This window comes from Pantherophis guttatus, chromosome 7 (genome assembly GCF_059756535.1).
Source record: "Pantherophis guttatus breed Tessera chromosome 7, ASM5975653v1, whole genome shotgun sequence".
In the NCBI taxonomy this organism is placed as follows: Eukaryota; Metazoa; Chordata; class Lepidosauria; order Squamata; family Colubridae; genus Pantherophis; species Pantherophis guttatus.
Genome location: NC_142069.1, coordinates 86206128 through 86224631, shown reverse-complemented (window position 1 = coordinate 86224631; position 18504 = coordinate 86206128). Strand labels below are relative to the sequence as shown.

Here is an 18504-nt window from a genome sequence, read left to right as displayed (position 1 = left end):
GGACTACAAGAAGATCAAATCCTTCCATCCTAATGGAAATCAACCCTGACTGTTCTTTAGAAGGACAGAAACTGAAGCTGATGCTCAAAGACTTTGGCTATAAAATGCGAAGAGAGGGCTCCTTGGAGAAGACCTTGATGTTGGAAAAGATGGAAGGCAAAAGGAGAAGGGGATGGCAGAGGAGGAGATGGTCATTGTTGGGGTAGAGTGGAGTGGAGTGGAGTGGAGTGGAAGGGAAGGGAAGGGAAGAGAAGAGAAGAGAAGGGAAGGGAAGGGAAGGGAAGGGAAAGGAAGGGAAGGGAAGGGAAGGGAAGGGAAGGGAAGGGAAGGGAAGGGAAGAGAAGGAAGAGAAGAGAAGAGAAGAGAAGACAAGACAAGAGAAGAGAAGAGAAGAGAAGAGAAGAGAAGACAAGAGAAGAGAAGAGAAGACTGAAATGGAACAGAACAGAAAATTGGAATGGAACAGAACAGAACAGAATGGAACAGAATAGAAAATTGCAATGGAATGGAGTGGAGTGGAGTGGAGTGGAATAGAGTGAGTAGGTAAACTGACTCAGTGGCTAAGACACTGAGCTTGTCGATTAGAAAGGTCGGCAGTTCGGCGGTTCGAATCCCTAGTACAGGTCTCCTGTGTGAGCAGGGGGTTGGACTGGATGACCTCCAAGGTCCCTTTCAACTCTGTTACTGTTAAAAGAGTAGAGTAGAGTAGAGTAGAGTAGAGTAGGGTAGGGTAGGGTAGGGTAGGGTAGGGTAGGGTAGAGTAGAGTAGAGTAGAGTAGAGTAGAGTAGAGTAGAGTAAAGTAGGGCAGAGTAGAAAATTGGAATGGAATAGAATAGAATGGAATGGAACGGAACGGAACAGAATACAGTTTTATTTCTGCTTTTTAAATTTTGTATATATGTATTTTATTGTTGGCTGTTCACCGCCCTGAGTCCTTCGGGAGTAGGGCGGTATATAAATCAAATAAAAGTAAAGTAAAGTAAGTAAAAGTTCTTTATTGGCCAAGTGTGATCGGGCACACAAGGAATTTATTTCCAGTGCCTAAGCTCTCAGTACACACACAAACAACCACGAAGCGATCGATCATTAATCATAGTTACAATGAAGATGAACTTGGATAAAGGTGGTTTGGGGGTGGTTTGGGGTGGCTCGGCCCATGGAGTCACGAAGAGTCGGACACGACTTAACAACTGAACAATAGCACAGGCCCGGAAGTGTGGGCAGTTTCCTTGCCTTCCTGCCGAATATCAAAAATCCTACATTGAGGATTCATCTATTGAATTCCGGGAATTTCCCCCCTGCAGTCCCAAATTAACACCCAATAGGGAAATGAATGACCTTAAAAATACTCCTACATCTCCGGATTAAAAAAAGATGCTAAAAAAGAGTTACATGCTGTTGATTTTCGTTTTGCTTTTTTTGACACATCCTCCAGAAATATTCTTTGCTGTCTTATGTGGAAACTTTTTAATTCCGCAGTTACATTTCATTGCATTTTATTTCGGGAACATTCTCCCACCCGTCTAATCTGCTGGGAGTGCACCTTTTTAAAAGAAATATCGCGGCTCGCTTATTAATTAGAAACAATTTAAAATTGCTGCTCCGACTGACTGTTGCCAGTCGGAGCAGCAATTCCTGAAATTTTTAGATCTAAGATAAGCTATTGTCAAGGGAAAAAGAGCGATGGGTTGCATAAAATCTCTTTGATCTTGCAACTTCTGTTTAATAGCTCGGAGGTCTCTCTCTCTCTCTTTTTTTTCCTGGCAGAAATGTTTGAAGGGGAGGAAAAAAATCGCGATGATTAAAACGGTACTGTTCTTAAGTTAGCTAAGATATCGGGCTAAGATAATGTTAATTAAGGAACCTGCTCGATTTCTCACATAAGCAGAAGACAAGTCCTTTTGAAGATCTTCCAGAAGATCTGCTAGAAACTCAACCAACCGATCACAGATGAGGTCAGGGGTGGGATTCTACCGGTTCAGACCGGTTCGGGCGAAACGGTAGCTCCGACGATCAGCTGGGAGCGAACCGGTTGTTAAGTGAATCTGGCTTCCATGTTGACTTTGCTGGTAAGACGGTCGCAAAAGGGGATCACATGACTCCGGGACACTGCCACCGTCATAAAGGTGAGTCAGTTGTCAAACATCTGAATGTAAATCCTGTGACGATGGGGGAGACCGCAACCGTCATAACTATGAAAAACGGTCCTAAGTCACTTCTTTCAATGCCATTGTAACCTTGAACGATCACTAAAATGAACCGTCGTAAGTTGAGGACCACCTGTAATCACGGCTCAGAATCGGCATACATTCTTCCATCAGCTCTTTTTCCTTTAATACATGAAAATGGGACCATTTTTTGATGGTTCTGCTTTGGGTGTTTTTTAGAGTGACAGGCAGCTAAGTAAAGGTAAAGGTTTCCCTCGCACATATGTGCTAGTCGTTCCCGACTCTAGGGGGCGGTGCTCATCTCCGTTTCAAAGCCGAAGAGCCAGCGCTGTCCGAAGACGTCTCCGTGGTCATGTGGCCGGCATGACTCAACGCCAAAGGCGCCACGGAACGCTGTTCCCTTCCCACCAAAGGTGGTCCCTATTTTTTCTACTTGCATTTTTTACCTGCTTTCGAACTGCTAGGTTGGCAGAAGCTGGGACAAAGTCACAGGAGCTCACCCCGTTACGTGGCGCTAGGGATTCGAACCGCTGAATGGCCGACCTTTCGATCAACAAGCTCAGCATCTTAGCCACTCAGCCGCCGCGTCCCTGTGGCAGGCAGCTACCAGAGAAATTCTCACGTCGATTTTGGATAAAACAGGCAAAATGAGAATTCTTCCTTCTCTATTTTTAAAAGGTTTCTGTGATGCGTCTAGAGCGGCTGGTGTTCCAAGTACTGAATTTTGTCACGTCATGTTAAATTAGAATATATTCATTGTATTACAGTCTATTAATAGTATTTTGCATGTTCTGATAGATATTATACTGGCTCCGGAAAAGAAACAGAGATAATGAAGTCTGGAAGACCAGTATTTGGGCCGGATCCTGGTTTACTGGAACAACGTATCTACTTTCCAGAAGGAGTCAGACCCCAAAAAAAAGAACAACCCAAAACAAAACTATACAATTAGAGTATTTGAACAGAGCTAGTCCTCAACTTACAACTATTTATGTAGTGAATCATTCAAAGTTACAACGGCGCTGAAATTAGTATTTTTCAAGACAATGATATAAAGGAAGTGTTTTATTATATTTAGCTTTGGATATAATTTAAGGGATAGCCTTTTGAGGGTTATATTTTGAAGAATGTTTTATTGAAGTAAAAATGTTTAACTAAAAATGGATAGCTTTTTAAAAGTTATTGAGGTATCAAAATGGTTAATTTAAAATTTAATGGATAGCTTCCTGAAAGTTTTGAAACTTATATTTTGAAGAATGAATTTAAGATTTAGAAATAACTTAACCCAATGGATTAACAGTATCTCGGAGGTTATATTCTGAAGAATGTTTTATTACAATCAGAAATTGGCATGTGGTTTATGAATGACCGAAGAGGATAAATGTTTAATTTAGAATTTTACTAGGGAGTAATGCTGAAAAAGAAGGTATGGAAAGGATTTTAGTAATAAATGTGAAATGTGATAAGATAATTTATAAAAGGAAGGTTGATGAATAACTTTTAAAAGGGGAGTTAAAAGAACGTGAGGGAGTTTTGAATCTTGTAGTAAGTTAGCATATTTTAGCTTAGATGTTCTGTCCCCGTACCATGCACACACCCAACCAGCCAGCCAAGGGTTAAATAAACTCTTCAAACCCACAACGCCAGTGATAAGGAACTTGGCAGCAACTCCGTGGCTGCCTGCCAAGAGCTTTTACTCCGATAACACAGACAAAAATACACACAGTTTGAATTAAATCCACGGCAAATAGATGTTGTGTCCGAAGGTGCAAGTGCCTAACCAGAGATTAGCTTTGTCCGTCACAGAATCCGAATGGCTACCACACTCCCTTTTATAGCCTGTGGGGTGTGGTCCAGTGACTCAGCTTAATCTCTGGCACGCCTCCTTTTCTGCTGCTCACGCTTGTCTCTCCGACGCTGGCGTGGGTCCAACCACAATGTTTCTTCGTCACTATCCGAAACACCTGGCTCCTGGCCAATCTCTTCTCCTTCGGGAGACACCTGAGGCATTGCCAGAGAGGAGGGTCCTGGAGAGGGAGGCCTGGCCGTCTCCTCTCCTTCATGTTCAGAGCCTTCTTCCTCCGATAAGATAGGCTCGGAGGATGGAGCCACAACATTAGGTTTGTTAAATGTTATACCCTATTTTTGCTCTGGGAAGTCGCGTGTGTGTGGAGAGGGGTGGATTGAAGGTTGTGTGGGCATGAAATTGTTGTAAAATTTTTAATAAAATAAAAAGATAGCGAAGTGTATTAATAGAGAAGTAAGAAATGTGGGGGAAATGTTATAATAAATGAAATGATAATATCAAGATATGATAAATATTGGCGGAGCAAGAAGAAGACACAAAAGATGTATTTAGATGATACAATGAATGATTGATTATGTATTGTTTGTTTGTTTGTTTATAAAAAATATATATAAAAAAAGTTAACAACGGCACTAAAAAAAAGTGACTTACGACCGTTTTTCACACTTACAACCGTTGCAGCATCCCCACGGACATGTGATCAAAATTCAGACGTTCGGCAACTGTCTCGTATTTATGACGGTCGCAGAGTCCCGGGGTCATGTGAACGAGTTTTGGGGACCTTCTGACCAGCAAGAGGAAGCCAGATTCACTTAATAACCATGTGAGTAATTTAACAATGACTCATTTAACCACCATGGTAAGAAAGGTTGCAAAACGGGGCACATCTCACCGAACCGTCTTGCTTAGCCACATCGATTTTGGGCTCCATTGTGGCCGTAAGTCGAGGACTACTTGTAATAAGCAGCTGGAAATGGAATATTCAGATTCAATGTAGATGTTTACAAAAGGTACATCGCTGGATGTATCCCATCCGGTCGCATTCGATTGTCAGCTGGTTTTATTTTCAGGTTAATCAAATGCTGGTTTTTGTGGCATTCTTCTTGCCTTCCTCCTTTTTTTGGGTTATGCGGAGAGAATCAAATGAATAAATAACAGATTATAGCGTGGGGCACCCATTAATAACAGTTTTATGAGACTATTCCTTCTGGTAGCTCCAGGGAGCTGCAAATTACATCTCTAGATAGTGTCTTACTGCCAGCTGCTGGGTCCCCTAAATTCTGACAAACGTCCCCCAAATGTGCCATTTTCTCGTAACACGGCGTATAAACCTTCCAATGTGCAGCTCCTTAATTACAGCCCGAAGCAATATAATCCAGGGAAAACTTTACCACTGGAGGATCAATATAACATTCAATGCGTTATTAAGGGGGGAAAATTCCGCTTTAAAAAAAAATAGCACAAAAAGTGGGTAGATTAAACTCCTTTTTATGTTGCTTGAATAATAAGAATCTTTTTTCCCAGGTAATTTAATACAGGTAAGTTTTTTCCCACCCCTCCCTCTTTCTTTATCGTATCATCTTGTTTTACTGTAACGATTCTGTATCTTTTAAAAAGCTGCATAATATATAATAATGGTTCCAGTGACATTCAGAGGTGGTATTCAGCCGGTTCGGGCAAACCGGTAGCGGACATCACAGGTGGGCCCGCTCACCTGCCCCGATGCTATGCCATACTGTTTAGCCAAGTTTTTGAGACAGGGCACATGCGTGGAAGGCGCGCATGTGAGCAAAGCACATGCGTGGACGGCTGGGCACATGCGCAGAAGGTGTGCGCATGAACTGAGTGTGCGCGCATGCAGTGAACCGGTAGTAAAAATAACTGAAACCCACCGCTGGTGACCTAGCTGTTTAGTTTATATATATTATCATTGTGGGGACAGGAAGCAAGGAAAGGTGATCACGATGTCCCTAAGGAGCTTTTTCAAGAGGCAACTGGACTTCTTTTTTCCCTTGAAGAGGTTTCGCTTCTCATCCGAGAAGCTTCTTCAGTTCTCACTTCCTGACAGTGAGAACAATAAACCAGTGGAACGACTTGCCTCCAGAAGTGGTGGGTGCTCCAACTCTTTGGAGGTTTTTAAGAAGAGACTGGACAACCACTCGTCTGAAATGGTATAGGGCAGTGATGGCGAACCTATGGCACGTGTGCCACAGGTGGCACGCGGAGCCATATCTGTGGGCACATGAGTGTTGCCCTAGCTTAGCTCCAGCGCGCATGCGTGCGCCGGCCAACTGATTTTCAGGCCTTCTGGTCCCACCGGAAGTCGGGAAACGGGCCATTTCCAGCCTCCGGGGGATAGGGAAGGCTGTTTTAGCCCTCCCCAGGTGCCAAGAAAGCCTCTGGAGACTGGGGAGGGCGAAAAACAGGCCTACCTGGTCCACCATGCCATCGCGTGCCAAAAGCGGGGAAAGCTTGGGGGAGGGTTGTGCGCACATGTGCGGGGGGGCGGGGCGGGGTGTGGGTGCGGGCACACACATGCGCAACGCCCCCGCTCTCCCCCTGCTTTTGGCACGCGACAGCAAAAAGGTTAGCCATCACTGGTATAGGGTGTCGGACTAGAAGACCTCCAAGGTCCCTTCCGACTCTGTTATCCTGCTACTGTTATGTGATAGATAATCCATTTTGTAAATTAAATGAATAATTTAATTTAGCTAGAGGGGGGGGGAAGTTAAGCTACATATGCTAGTTACATGATGAAAGTAGTAAGGTGGTCTAGAGGTAGAGCTCTCGACTCACAATCAGGAGGCTGTGAGTTCGATCCTAGGTAGAGGCAGATATTTTTGAGAATATGCTGAATTTAACTCCGCATTGGCGACAGGAACGGCATCCGGCCAGTAAACACCAGCTCCATTCAGTTACCCAGACTCTACCTCGCAAGGGATTATGGGGTCATTAAATGGAGATGATGATGACGACGATGCTAATTACGTGATGGATAATCCATTTTCTAAAATAAATGAAGAAATAAAGAGGGCTAGGCAGGAACAAAAGCATTAAAGCCAGCTATGCTTGTGCTAACACGAGGGTTGCAGAGCACTTTAACAAACACACAAATGACAACTTCGGCTTTTTAAATCCGAACTTGGGAAAAGGAACATCTGTAATGCGCTGCATGAGGTATTAAGCATGCTACTCGGGTCACAAAACCACAGCGGAAGCCATGCAAAGATGGGGAGAGGGGATTTTGGCAGAAGCACACAAAAACTCCACCACCGCACCGTTCAGCAAATCATGCTTACACTTACATTAGTGTCATACTCCCTTTGCCTTACGCATTTCCATCGTCTGCACAGGAAGGGGGGAAAAAAAACCAGAAAGAAGAGCTGAAAAGGGCTACCCACATGCACAGGCTAGAAAATTCATTTTCCAATCGGTCAATCGCATGGAAATATTAAGATATATAAATAAATATAAAGATCTCCACACGTATAAATCGGTCCGGAGGATTGTTAGTACCGTCTAGCGGTTACGCTCAAAGATGCTGGAGGCTCTGAGTACGTTACCAATTTGTATACTGGTTGTCTTCGACTTACAACAATTCGTTTAGTGACCGTTACAACAGTTACAACAACACTGAAAAAAAGTGACTTATGACAGTTTTTCACACCTAGGAGACACTGCAGCTTCCCCACGGTCACATGATCAGAATTCAGACAATCGGCAACTGGCTCCTATTTATGACGGTCGCAGTGTCCCCCGGTCTTGTGTTCTCCTCTTGCGACCTTCGGACAAGCAAAGTCAACAGGGAAGCCAGATTCACTTAACATTCCCGTTACTTGTCAGGGATGCCCTAATTAAACCCTTCCCCCCAGGGTGTGTCATCAATCACATTTCAACCGCGACGGCCTCCTACAGCCCTCTGCCAGTGAAAATGGAGCTCTTTTAACAACTGCCTCGCTTAGTGACATAAATTTTGGGCCTCAGTTGTGCTTTTAATTTGAGGAGTAACTGTACTGGCTCGGTAGGGCTGCATATGTTATTCAAGTAAAAAAACTTTTAAGGGAACCTTCTAGAATAATTGAGACTATTCTAAGGCAATTGGTATTTTCATCAAGACGGAGATCTGTGTCTAGAGGTCACTCACCAAAATGAGATTTCCAAAAGACTATTTCTACATTATTCGTTCCTGTCTGTAAACAAAGGCAGGGACTATCTCGGTCTGCATATTATTTTGCTTTATCAACTAATTATCATTTATAGCTGTGCAGCATTATAGAGGACAGCCGATAATGATAAAACGGTTTGGAGAAGTTGTCATTTATAAACAAAGAGGAGGAGAAGTTGAGCACAGCAATTTGGAAACATACCAGCATATATTTTCTCATCAGTAGCTTGTCATTAAATCTTGCTCTTATCTTCTCCAATATCCCTGCACTCCCAATGCCCTTGCATTTAAACCCATAGTCTTTTGGCAATTCTTCATTTTCCTTTCCTCTTTCTAAGATAGTACAAGATCTGCTTGGATCGGCCTCAAGAACGAAGCAAAATTCCCACTCTTGTTCAGTTAGCAGCCTTTATAGGTTTTATATTTGCTCCAAAGCTTATTAAAAGAATAACAGAGTTGGAAGGGATCTTGGAGATCTTCTAGTCCAACCCCCTGTTCAAGTAGAAAACCCTACAGCATTTCAGACAAATGGCTGTCCAATCCCTTCTTAAAATGCGCCAATGATGGAGCACTCACAGGTTCTGGAGGCAAGTCATCCTACTGATTAGTTATTCTAAATGTCAGGAAATTTCTAGGTTGGATCTCTCCTTCATTAGTTTCCCTCCATTGTTTCCTGTCCTACCCTCTGAAGCTTTGGAGAATAGACTGCTTTGTGGCAGCCCCTCAAATATTGGAATACTAAATTACTGTACTCTAAAAGAACATTCTTCATCGTTTTGTCGTTCACAGTTCTTTTTAAATCACAAAAACAAATAAATAATTTATATCAGCCCGTAACACTTTCCCCAAGATTTCAGAACCGGAAAAGACTTCCTTCACCTATTAACAGTAATGGGATTCAGCCGGTTCGGGCCAGTTCAGGCGAAGCGGTAGTTAAATTGAAGGCTGGCCCCCTCCCCTCCCCACCCCTTCTAGTAGTCCCCACACGCTCCATTTTGGCTCCCAAGTAAGTGCAAGGAGGCTTACTAGGCCCAAAACAGGGTTCTGGGGAGTCCGGCGGCCCCCCTGCATCCCGTTTTCGCTCCCAGGAGGCTTCAAAGAGGCCTCCTAGGCCCAAAATGGAGCACAGGGGGGGCGGTATCCCCCTGCGGCCTGTTTTTGCTCCTAGGAGGCTGCAGGGAAACCTACTAGACCCAAAATGGGGCGTGGAGGGGCACATCCCCCCCGCAGCCCATTTTTGCTCCCAGGGGGATGCAGGAGGCCGAGTGCTGCCTGTCACACCCCCTGGCCACGGCCACCACAGCCACGGCCACCCAGCCAGTCATTAGAGCAGAGAACCGGTTGTTAAATTATTTGAATCCCACCACTGCCTATTAAATTTTATAAACTTTGGCTATTCCGTTCCCTGCATTCCAGGGTTACAACTCCGAAACAGTTCCTTGTTGCCATAGAGATTTATCGATGCCCAATTTTCCTTTAAAAATTTGGAAAAAAAATATGACGAAGAGGAAGCGAAGATTGCGGATTTCTGCGGCTCGAGGCTTAGTTCAGAACGAATGCTGCTGGACTTCCAAGAAACTTTGATTTGAGAATGAAAGTAAATATACATGTCCCAGGATAAATGTTGTAAGCACCAATCTGGGTTAGTCACCGGGGGGAAAAAAACCCTTTGCTGACCCAGATTGGAGTTTGAAACTTTGATTGGTTCCACTAAAAGCTCTAAATTTAAGCACTTCCTCCTTCTCCACTGGATTTGAGAATAAATAATCTGGTTTGATGAGCCTTACTTTCCCCCCCGATATCAGAAAAGTTCTTTTTTAAAAAAAATTTGATTTATATGCCGCCCTTCTCCGGAGACTCAGGGCGGCTTACAATGCGTTAAGCAATAGCCTTCATCCTTTTGTATATTTATACAAAGTCAGTTTATTGCCCCCACAAACTGGGTCCTCAATTTACCTACCTTAGAAAGGATGGAAGGCTGAGTCAACCTTGAGCCTGGTGAGATTCGAACTTACAGTAATTGCAGACAGCTGGTGTTAATCACAATGCTATTAGTCTGCTGAGCCACCAGGCCCGTTTAAATGCTTCCCACAAATAGCGGCACTCTGTGTAAACCAGGACTTTAGACGGATTGTTAAAAACCATTACTTAGGAAACGGGTTTACCAAAGCAAGATTCTCAGGGGATACCCATAGAAGGATCGGAAGAAGATCGTGGTTTAATATCTTGTTCCAGTAAAAGGAACCACTTTGCTGAAATGTCAGCATTGTTTTATTCATAGCCTGCTTAAATCTAGGCAAGTGAGTCTAAAAAGCTTTATATGGGGCAGTCTGAAAAGATGGCGGAGAAAGCATCTGGAACGTGTTAAACACGATGCGAATTCTGCATCAGCTGCTTGGCTTCGAAGAAGTCAGCGTTATCCCTTTGGGGTCTCTGAATCAAAGCTAAGGATGCTGCCAGATTTTGTTAAATTACGGCTGCTAGCAGACCCAACACTTACAGCTAATGGTAAGAGTTATAGTTTTATCTGCAGCCTCAGAGTTTCATCGCCTGTCTTGAGTCTAGGATCATGTATTTCCCTACCACCAAAGGGGCTACATTTGGGCTGGAAAAATCCAGAGAACTACAAAATGCCAGCAGAAAGTTAATGGTTTCTTTCCTTCCTTCCTCTTCTATCTCCTTCCTTCTTTCCCTTTCTCCCTTCCTCCTCCTTCTCATATATTTTCTTTCTTTCTTTCTTTTCTTTCTTTCTTTTTCCTTCCTTCCTTCCTCTTATATACCTTCCTTCCCTCCTTCCTCTTTTCATATACCTCCTTCCTTCCTTCCTCTTCTTCCTTCTTTCTCTTTCTCCCTTCCTCCCTCTCATATATCTCCTTCCTTCCTTCCTTCCTCTTCTCATATACCTCAATCCTTCCATCCTTCCTTTCTCTTTTCATATACTTCCTTCCTTCCTTCTCTATCTCCTTCCTTCTTTCCCTTTCTCTTTCTCCCTCTTCTCATATATCTCCTTTCTTTCTTTCTTTCTTTTTCTTTTCTTTCTTTCTTTTCCTTCCTTCCTTCCTCTTATATACCTCCTTCCTTCCCTCCTTCCTTTCATATACCTCCTTCTTTCCTTTTTCTTCTTTCTTCTTTCCCTTTCTCCCTTCCTCCCTCTCATATATCTTCCTTCCTTCCTTCCTTCCTTCCTTCCTTCCTTCCTTCCTTCCTTCCTTCCCTCTCTCTTCTCATATATCTCATTCCTTCCCTCCTTCCTTCCTCTTTTCATATCCTTCCTTCCTTCCTTCCCATCCATCCATCCATCTGTCCGTCCGTCCGTCCGTCCGTCTTCTCCTATCTCTTATCTACAGATCCGTTTATATATAGATTTGGAGTTATATCAGCTCCAGAAAACTACCTCTGTCCTCAGCAGAATCTTAATGGGAGAAACAAAATACTTCTTGGTAGTAATTGGCTGAACCATCATCTGGTTGGCTGATGATACCCAACTGTACATTTCTGCTCACACTGAACTGAGCCATTCTGTAGACATCCTCTCCTGGTGTCTGGAGGCTGTGAAGGTCTGGTGCAGGGGTCAGCAACCTGCGGCTCTGGAGCCACATGTGGCTCTTTCATCCCTCTGCTGAGGCTCCCTGTTGCCGGTCGGCTCCACAATTGATAGGGCTTTCGGTTAGGACAGGTAGAGGAAAAAGGATGCCGTGCTAGGAGGAGACTCTATGGTGGTGGTGGTGGGGAACCGGACTTCCGGTTGGCAGAGGAGAAAAACGACCCTGCAGTAGGAGGAGACTCTATGGTGGGAGAACCAGACTTCCGGTCAGCTCCAGAATTGAACAGGGGGCTTCCGGTGAGAACCTTTGTGGCCCTTTGTGACTAACTTAAAAACTGCATTCGCTCAACAACTGTGGCCAGAATGGTCGGAAAATGGGGCAAAACTTACTTAACCGCTGTTTTGCTTAGCTACGGCCATATGTTGGGTCATAAGTCGAGGCCCGCCTATGTCGTTAACTGGCCAAGCATCTTGCTCCTATGTATATTTAATTTGGATGCTTTAAAACATGTTTTTGGTTTTTTTAATTGTATTTTTTTTTTAATTGTAAGCTGCCCAAGAGTCATTGATTGAGATCTGCAACTATAGAAATGGAATAAATGAATACATTTTGAGAAGGAACTCAGGTTGGAAGAATTACTTAAATATTCTGAGGTTGCAAACTGAATCTATATAGACTATTTGGGAGGTTTTTTTTTTTTTTTGTTTTTTTACCTCTAGCCATTTTAATACGTACGGAGCATAGCTGAGCAATCTCAGCAAATTCATGGATGATTGCCTGTAGCTTCTTGATGTAGCTTCTGCTCTGTAGCAGAACAAAACATCCAAAAGCTTATGTCAAATTCAATGAGATGTGAAGAAACTAATCTTAAGAGCAATGGCGAGATACAAAATCTAAATTGCGCCTCTTAAATCTACAGCATCCTTTACTGCATAGGTATCCCACATCATGTGGGGGAAAGCCAGTGATGGGATGGGGTGTGACCCAGTAGAGAAGTGTATGTTATACTTTATAATCGCTCCGAATAACTTTGGAGTTGGATGGACTAGCCTCATCAATGCACGACACCATGCCCTTGATAACAGAACAGAACAGAGCAGCACAGAACAGCACAGAACAGCTCATAATAGAACAGAACATGTGGAATGGGATGGAACAGAACAGAACAGAACAGAACAGATCATGTGGGATGGGATGGGATGGAACGGAACAGAACAGAAGAGAACATGTGGAATGGAACAGAACAGAACAGAACAGAACAGAACAGAACACTGTATTTGGCCAAATGTGATTGGATACACAAGACATTTGTCTCTGGTGCAGAAGCTCTCACCGTACATACAAAACAATAGATAATAATATCTATTGTTAATATCTATCTATAATAATCATCATAATAATTATACCAATAAAAGACGTTAGTAGAAAAAAATAATGAGAAGGATAATAGTAATATAGCCATACTACATGAGTAAATATCCTTAGACATAAAACAGTACCGTCTTATAGAAAGTGGAAAGTTACTTATAATGGAAAGATACTAAATCTACCCTCTTCTAAATCAAACTTCTAGAACTTTGTCTAGAAACTGTGTCACAGAGGGGCAGAGGGACACTCTGTCCCAATAAATGTTGAAAATTCATGAGAAAATGCTCCTTCTGTGGACAGATATATATATTTTTTACATTTAAGGAAGAATCTTCCCAGCCTGGGTGTAAAATGTCCCAATGTGTCATTTTTTATGAATTTCTGGTGTTTGTTCTTCAGAGCAGGAAGACTACTCATGGTACAAAGATACGTACTGTATGTTAGAAAAGCGTTTTTTCCCTCTCCTTTTCCTTTTTATTATTTTGCTTTTCCTCACAAGTTGACTTAAAAAAAAACACCCCTCATAGTTGCATGGCCAACTGACATTCACTATCCTGTACCCACCACTCCAAAAATGCCATTGGTTGAATTTCTACCTGTCACCCAGCTGTTTAAAATTGCAACCAACTTGCTGGAGGGGAAATGAGACCCCCCACTTCTGACAAAGCAGAAGAAAAATACAAGAGGTTAAAGTAATTTACTTTTAGGACTTCAAAATGTCAGGTGAAATTGCCTGGAATGGCAGATATATCTAGATTGAACTTCCAAGGGTATGTGGATATCTCTAGAGCAGAGGTCTTCAAACTTGTCAGCTTTAAGATTCTGGACTTCAATTCCCAGAATTCTCCAGCCAGCTGGCTGGAGAATTCTGGGAGTTGAAGTCCACGAGTCTTAAAGCTGCCAAGTTTGAGGACCTCTGCTCTAGAGCTTTCTTGAAAGCTTGTTGAAGGTGGAAAGATGCTCAAGGCCATTACATTAGAGCAGTGTTTCTCAACCTTGCCAGCTGGAAGATGTGTGGACTTCAACTCCCAGAATTCCCTAGATATCAGTTGTGGAACTGGAAAAGCCATGGGCTTCCCTTCCTGTTCAAAGCAAGGAGATCATGGGTTTATAATAGCCTAGGAAAGCTGCAAGGAAGACTTCAAGTAGTAGACGTTCTTCTCTCTCCCAGAAGAACCGATACTTGGAGATGATGAAGAATATAGGTTCCAGCTGGTAGAAGAAGACGTGGAACAGAGACTTTCTAGAAGAATTCATTATCAAACTGCCATTTCGAATCTTGGCTCCCAAGAACACAATAACAGAGTTAGAAGGGACCTTGGAGGTCTTCTAGATCAACCCCTGTCAAAGCAGGAGACCCTATGCCATTTTGAACAAATGGCTGTCCGATCTCGTCTTAAAAGCCTCCAATGATGGAGCACCCACAACTTCTAGAGGCAAGCTGTTTATTTTAACCTCGATCAAATAAACCAACTTTATATTCCTTCCTTTTACTTTTAATAATCTTGATCTCTAATCCCTTCAAATGATGTCCTAAATTTTCCTTTTCCTTTTTTCTTCGTCTCTTCTCACAAAACTACAAAAATTTCAATGAGCCTCTTTTATAAGCCCAATGTAGGAAAATTACCCAGGTCACTCTCTTGGTTTGTGATTTCTACATCTGTTCTAATTATTAAAACATCAATCAGTTTCTTTTGTGTGTCCAATGTAGTATATTTTAAAATCAACTGTAAGTCTGGTGAAACTTACTTTTCTTTCACAAAACCTTTTAAACATAATTTATCTACAGAGGCAGACATGCTTAAAATTAACTTCTGAATCCAATTCAAAAATATCATTCCATGTGTCCAATGTTTCAAATATTTTGTCCATTCTGTATTAATAAGTCAAATATAAGTGTTCTTTCCCTTTAATTGTAACCTTTAGTTCTTTCTAGTTCTCTCTAGCATCTAATCTTCAAAGTCCCATCCTGTGATTTTTTTTTTAATGAATTCAAAGCAAAAGCACTTTCCCATGGGAAGGATTATTATAATTAATTCCAAAATCTTTTTTTCAAATTTATCTGGATCTTTAGTCTGTTTGTTACTTTCTAAAATCAAAGTTTTAATCACCCTTTGCTGTTTCGTAAAAAAAAAAGTCCTTAAATTTGTATTTAAAACTTGTTTCACTAATGATTGGAAGAAACTCACCCGAAGCTATAAAACTTGTTAATTCAAAGATTTGTAATAGCTAAAAAGCAGATAACAAGCAATTTCTGAAAGTGATTAGTAAAAGAAACGTGCAAACCCAGTGTCCTTAAAAGAATAACTGTAGTTTGAACAAGATGGTTATTCCCTTGTCTCCCAGAGATCTAAACCCACGGGAGACCATTATCTTGTGCAGGAGTCAGCAACCCGCAGCTCTAGAGCCACATGTGGCTCTTTCACCCCTCTGCTGCGGCTCCCTATCACTCAAAATATGCGTCACAGCTGCCAATGTGTGACTCCCGCCGGCATGACATTTATTGAGTTTTTCAACCCCCGGTAGGCCAACCATAAATAAATCCAAGAAAAGTAAAGTTTCAGAAGAAAACAGAACATTTGATTCAATTACATATGCTAGTTTTGTGGCTGCTCAAGAAATAGGCACAGGAAGGGTTTTGTGGCTCCCGGTGTTTTCTTTTCTGTGGGAAACGGGTCCAAATGGCTCTTTGAGTGTTTAAGGTTGCAGACCCCTGATTTTATGGGTTTCCTCACAAGGAACAACTGTACGAAGAACATGTGGCTAATCTGTATCTGGAGAGGCATTACGAAGAGTCTATCCGCGTGCTGGTTTTTCATTACGCTGCATTGATCAGCTCTGCTAAAAATTCACATTTCCATTTGCCGTTATTTTCCCTGGATGTTCCGGATTAGGCACGTTTCATCTTTTCGGTGACTTACAGCCCGATTTTGCTTCGTTTTCTGCTGAAAATTGGTTTGTTTTCTGCTGTCAAATTTCAGCAAGGCAATTGCTGAAACTGTTGGGGGTTGGGTGTCACATAAAAATCAGAATGGAGGCTGTATTAAACTGTGGCTAGAATAATCACAAAACAAGCTGTGGAAAAGATTTACCTCACGGAAGTCTTCAATTACACAGAAATGGGTCGATGCCATGTCGCATTCTCTCCCCTACCTGAGTAACCGGTTCTTGTGGTTTTACATATTGCTTGGCCACGACTAAAACTGTAGGATATATATACAGACAATTTATAGGAGTTTACACTGAAATTGTCCTGGCTCTGCAGAATGAGATCATAAACCTTCCATGAATAAAATCATTGGATAGTAACAACTCTTCTTCCCTCGGCTAAAAACTCATATAAGGAAGACGTAAACTACTCAGATTGACAAAAGGATGCCACTACAACAGTGGTGGGATCCTGCTGGTTTAACAACCGGTTCGGTGATCGTCCGATTCGCTGCGCGTGTATGTGCAGTTTTACGAAAACTTACCTTCCGCGTTTCTGCTGGGGAGTAAGATAGCTGTGGTGCGGCAATCTGCTCTGCCGCGCGAATCAACTGAGAAGATATAGGTCAGTAAAACACAGGGGCAGGCACAGCAATCTGCTCTGCCGTGCGAATCAACTGAGAAGATATAGGTCAGTAAAACACAGGGGCAGGCAGGCACCTGATCGTCGTAGCGAACCGGTCCACTCCCAGCTGATCGTTGGAGCTACCGGTTCACCCGAACAGGTCCAAATCGCTAGAATCCCACCCCTGCCCTGCAATATTTCCTTAGCTATTAGCTAAAGAACAAATTAACCACGAAGACAAACACCAGCATAAAGACAGATTAATCACGGCCTTTGATTGACAATCAAACCTACAGGAAATCAATGCCGACTGTTCTTTCGGAAGGACAGATACAATAGTGAAGCTCAAATACTTTGCAGGATCCAATCTGGGTCGGTCTCCGGGACCAGTGGTTCAGTCTTGTGAGTTTTTGGATTCGTGTTGGAGCCCATCCTCAAGGAACTTCTCTCTTTCACCAGAATGTTTGCTTTGGGCTAGTTTATGTGTAGTATTTATGTGGTGCCTGGTTTTTAATTGTTTGTTGGGGTGTGGATGGCTGGCTATTAAGTTGTTGGCTGTTGTTTCTTTGTGCTGCCAAGTATCAATTCCCAAGTATCAGATAAGCTGGTGGTAAATCAGCACTCCTGTTGACTGACGAGGGGCCCATATCCCAGGCTTCAATCATTCCCCTGGCTGTTTTTGTACCTGCTCGTCTGACAATTTTAATAGCTGCGAAACTGAATGTATGTCCTTGTTCATTGCAATGAAAGTCAGAAAGCTCAGAAGACGAAACCTCTGGCCCCGGAGACCGACCCAGATTGGATCCGGCAACATTATCCTGGGACACATATATTTGCCCTCATTCGTCAAATACTTCGGCCACCTAATGAGTTGAGAGGAGTCCTTGGAAAAGATCTGATGTTGAGAAAAATGGAAGGTGAAAAGAGAAGGGGACGGCAGAGGACGAGATGGTTAGATGGTGTCATGGACACAATGAACATGAATTTGGGCAAACTCCAGGAGACAGAGGGCCTGGCATGCTGTGGTCCATGGGGTCACAAAGAGTAACATCAAACGGTCACTAAACACACAGTTGTAAGTCAAGAACTACCTGTATACAGCTGGCTTCTGTATCTAAGGGAGGATCTCATCTAGGGGTGGGTTTTACTTAGTTTTACAACCAGTTGTATGCATGCAACACGCTTTGCATGCACGCCTTCCGTGCACGCGCGTGGGCCTTCCGTGCATCCGCTTTGCTTGCGTATGCACCTTTCACGCATGTGCCCGGCCTAAAAAACATGGCGGGCCCACCCCGTGATCTCCGCTACTGGTTTTCCCAAACCGGCTGTATACCACCACTGATCTCATCTCAAGTCTACCTGCTTGAGATGCTTTTGGTCCAACATCTTAAACATTAGATTGGTGTTTTGCAACCTCGGCAATTTTGAGACACACAGACTTCAATTCCCAGAATTCCTCAGCCAGCATGACTGGTGAATTCTGGGAACTGAAGCCCACACATCTTAAAATTCCCAACGCACTGCAGTAGACCAACTGTCTCTCGCAGAAGTCCTAATCACTCTTTAATGCCTTTATTCAGCAACTTCATTTTTATACCGTATTTTACTTTTCTGCCGGTATCAACACCTGCTTCTCGTTAATACAACATATAATATTTCAAATCTGACTTGGCAATATTGCTATCCCCTTATCTGGACCCCATTTGGACAGAACGTGAAATTAAATTAAAATGAGTTCTCCCTGATTTATCGTGAAAGTTGTTCCTTCTGCTTGGTTTTTTTTTTTTCTTGGTTTTTTTAAATCAAAGGCACGGATTTCATTTCACTTTATAGCCAGAAGGAAATTTTGATGGATCAAAATAAACACCGCTGGTCTCTAAGAAATCTTGCCTTTTAA

General features: G+C 42.7%; 1 protein-coding gene across 2 annotated transcripts in view; it reads right to left on the bottom strand.

Moving 5' to 3' along the window:
• LHFPL3 (LHFPL tetraspan subfamily member 3) overlaps positions 1–18504 on the bottom strand; it is a 224935-nt gene that overhangs the window by 15360 nt on the left and 191071 nt on the right. Inside the window, exon 3 of one of the 2 annotated variants that reach the window (XM_034433647.3) lies at positions 7282–7321. The exons of the other annotated variant lie outside the window; for it this stretch is intronic. Within the exon in view, the coding sequence (XP_034289538.2) occupies positions 7305–7321 (17 nt within the window). The 3' untranslated portion in view covers positions 7282–7304. The remainder of the gene's footprint in view (positions 1–7281; positions 7322–18504) is intronic. 2 annotated transcript variants of the gene reach the window in all.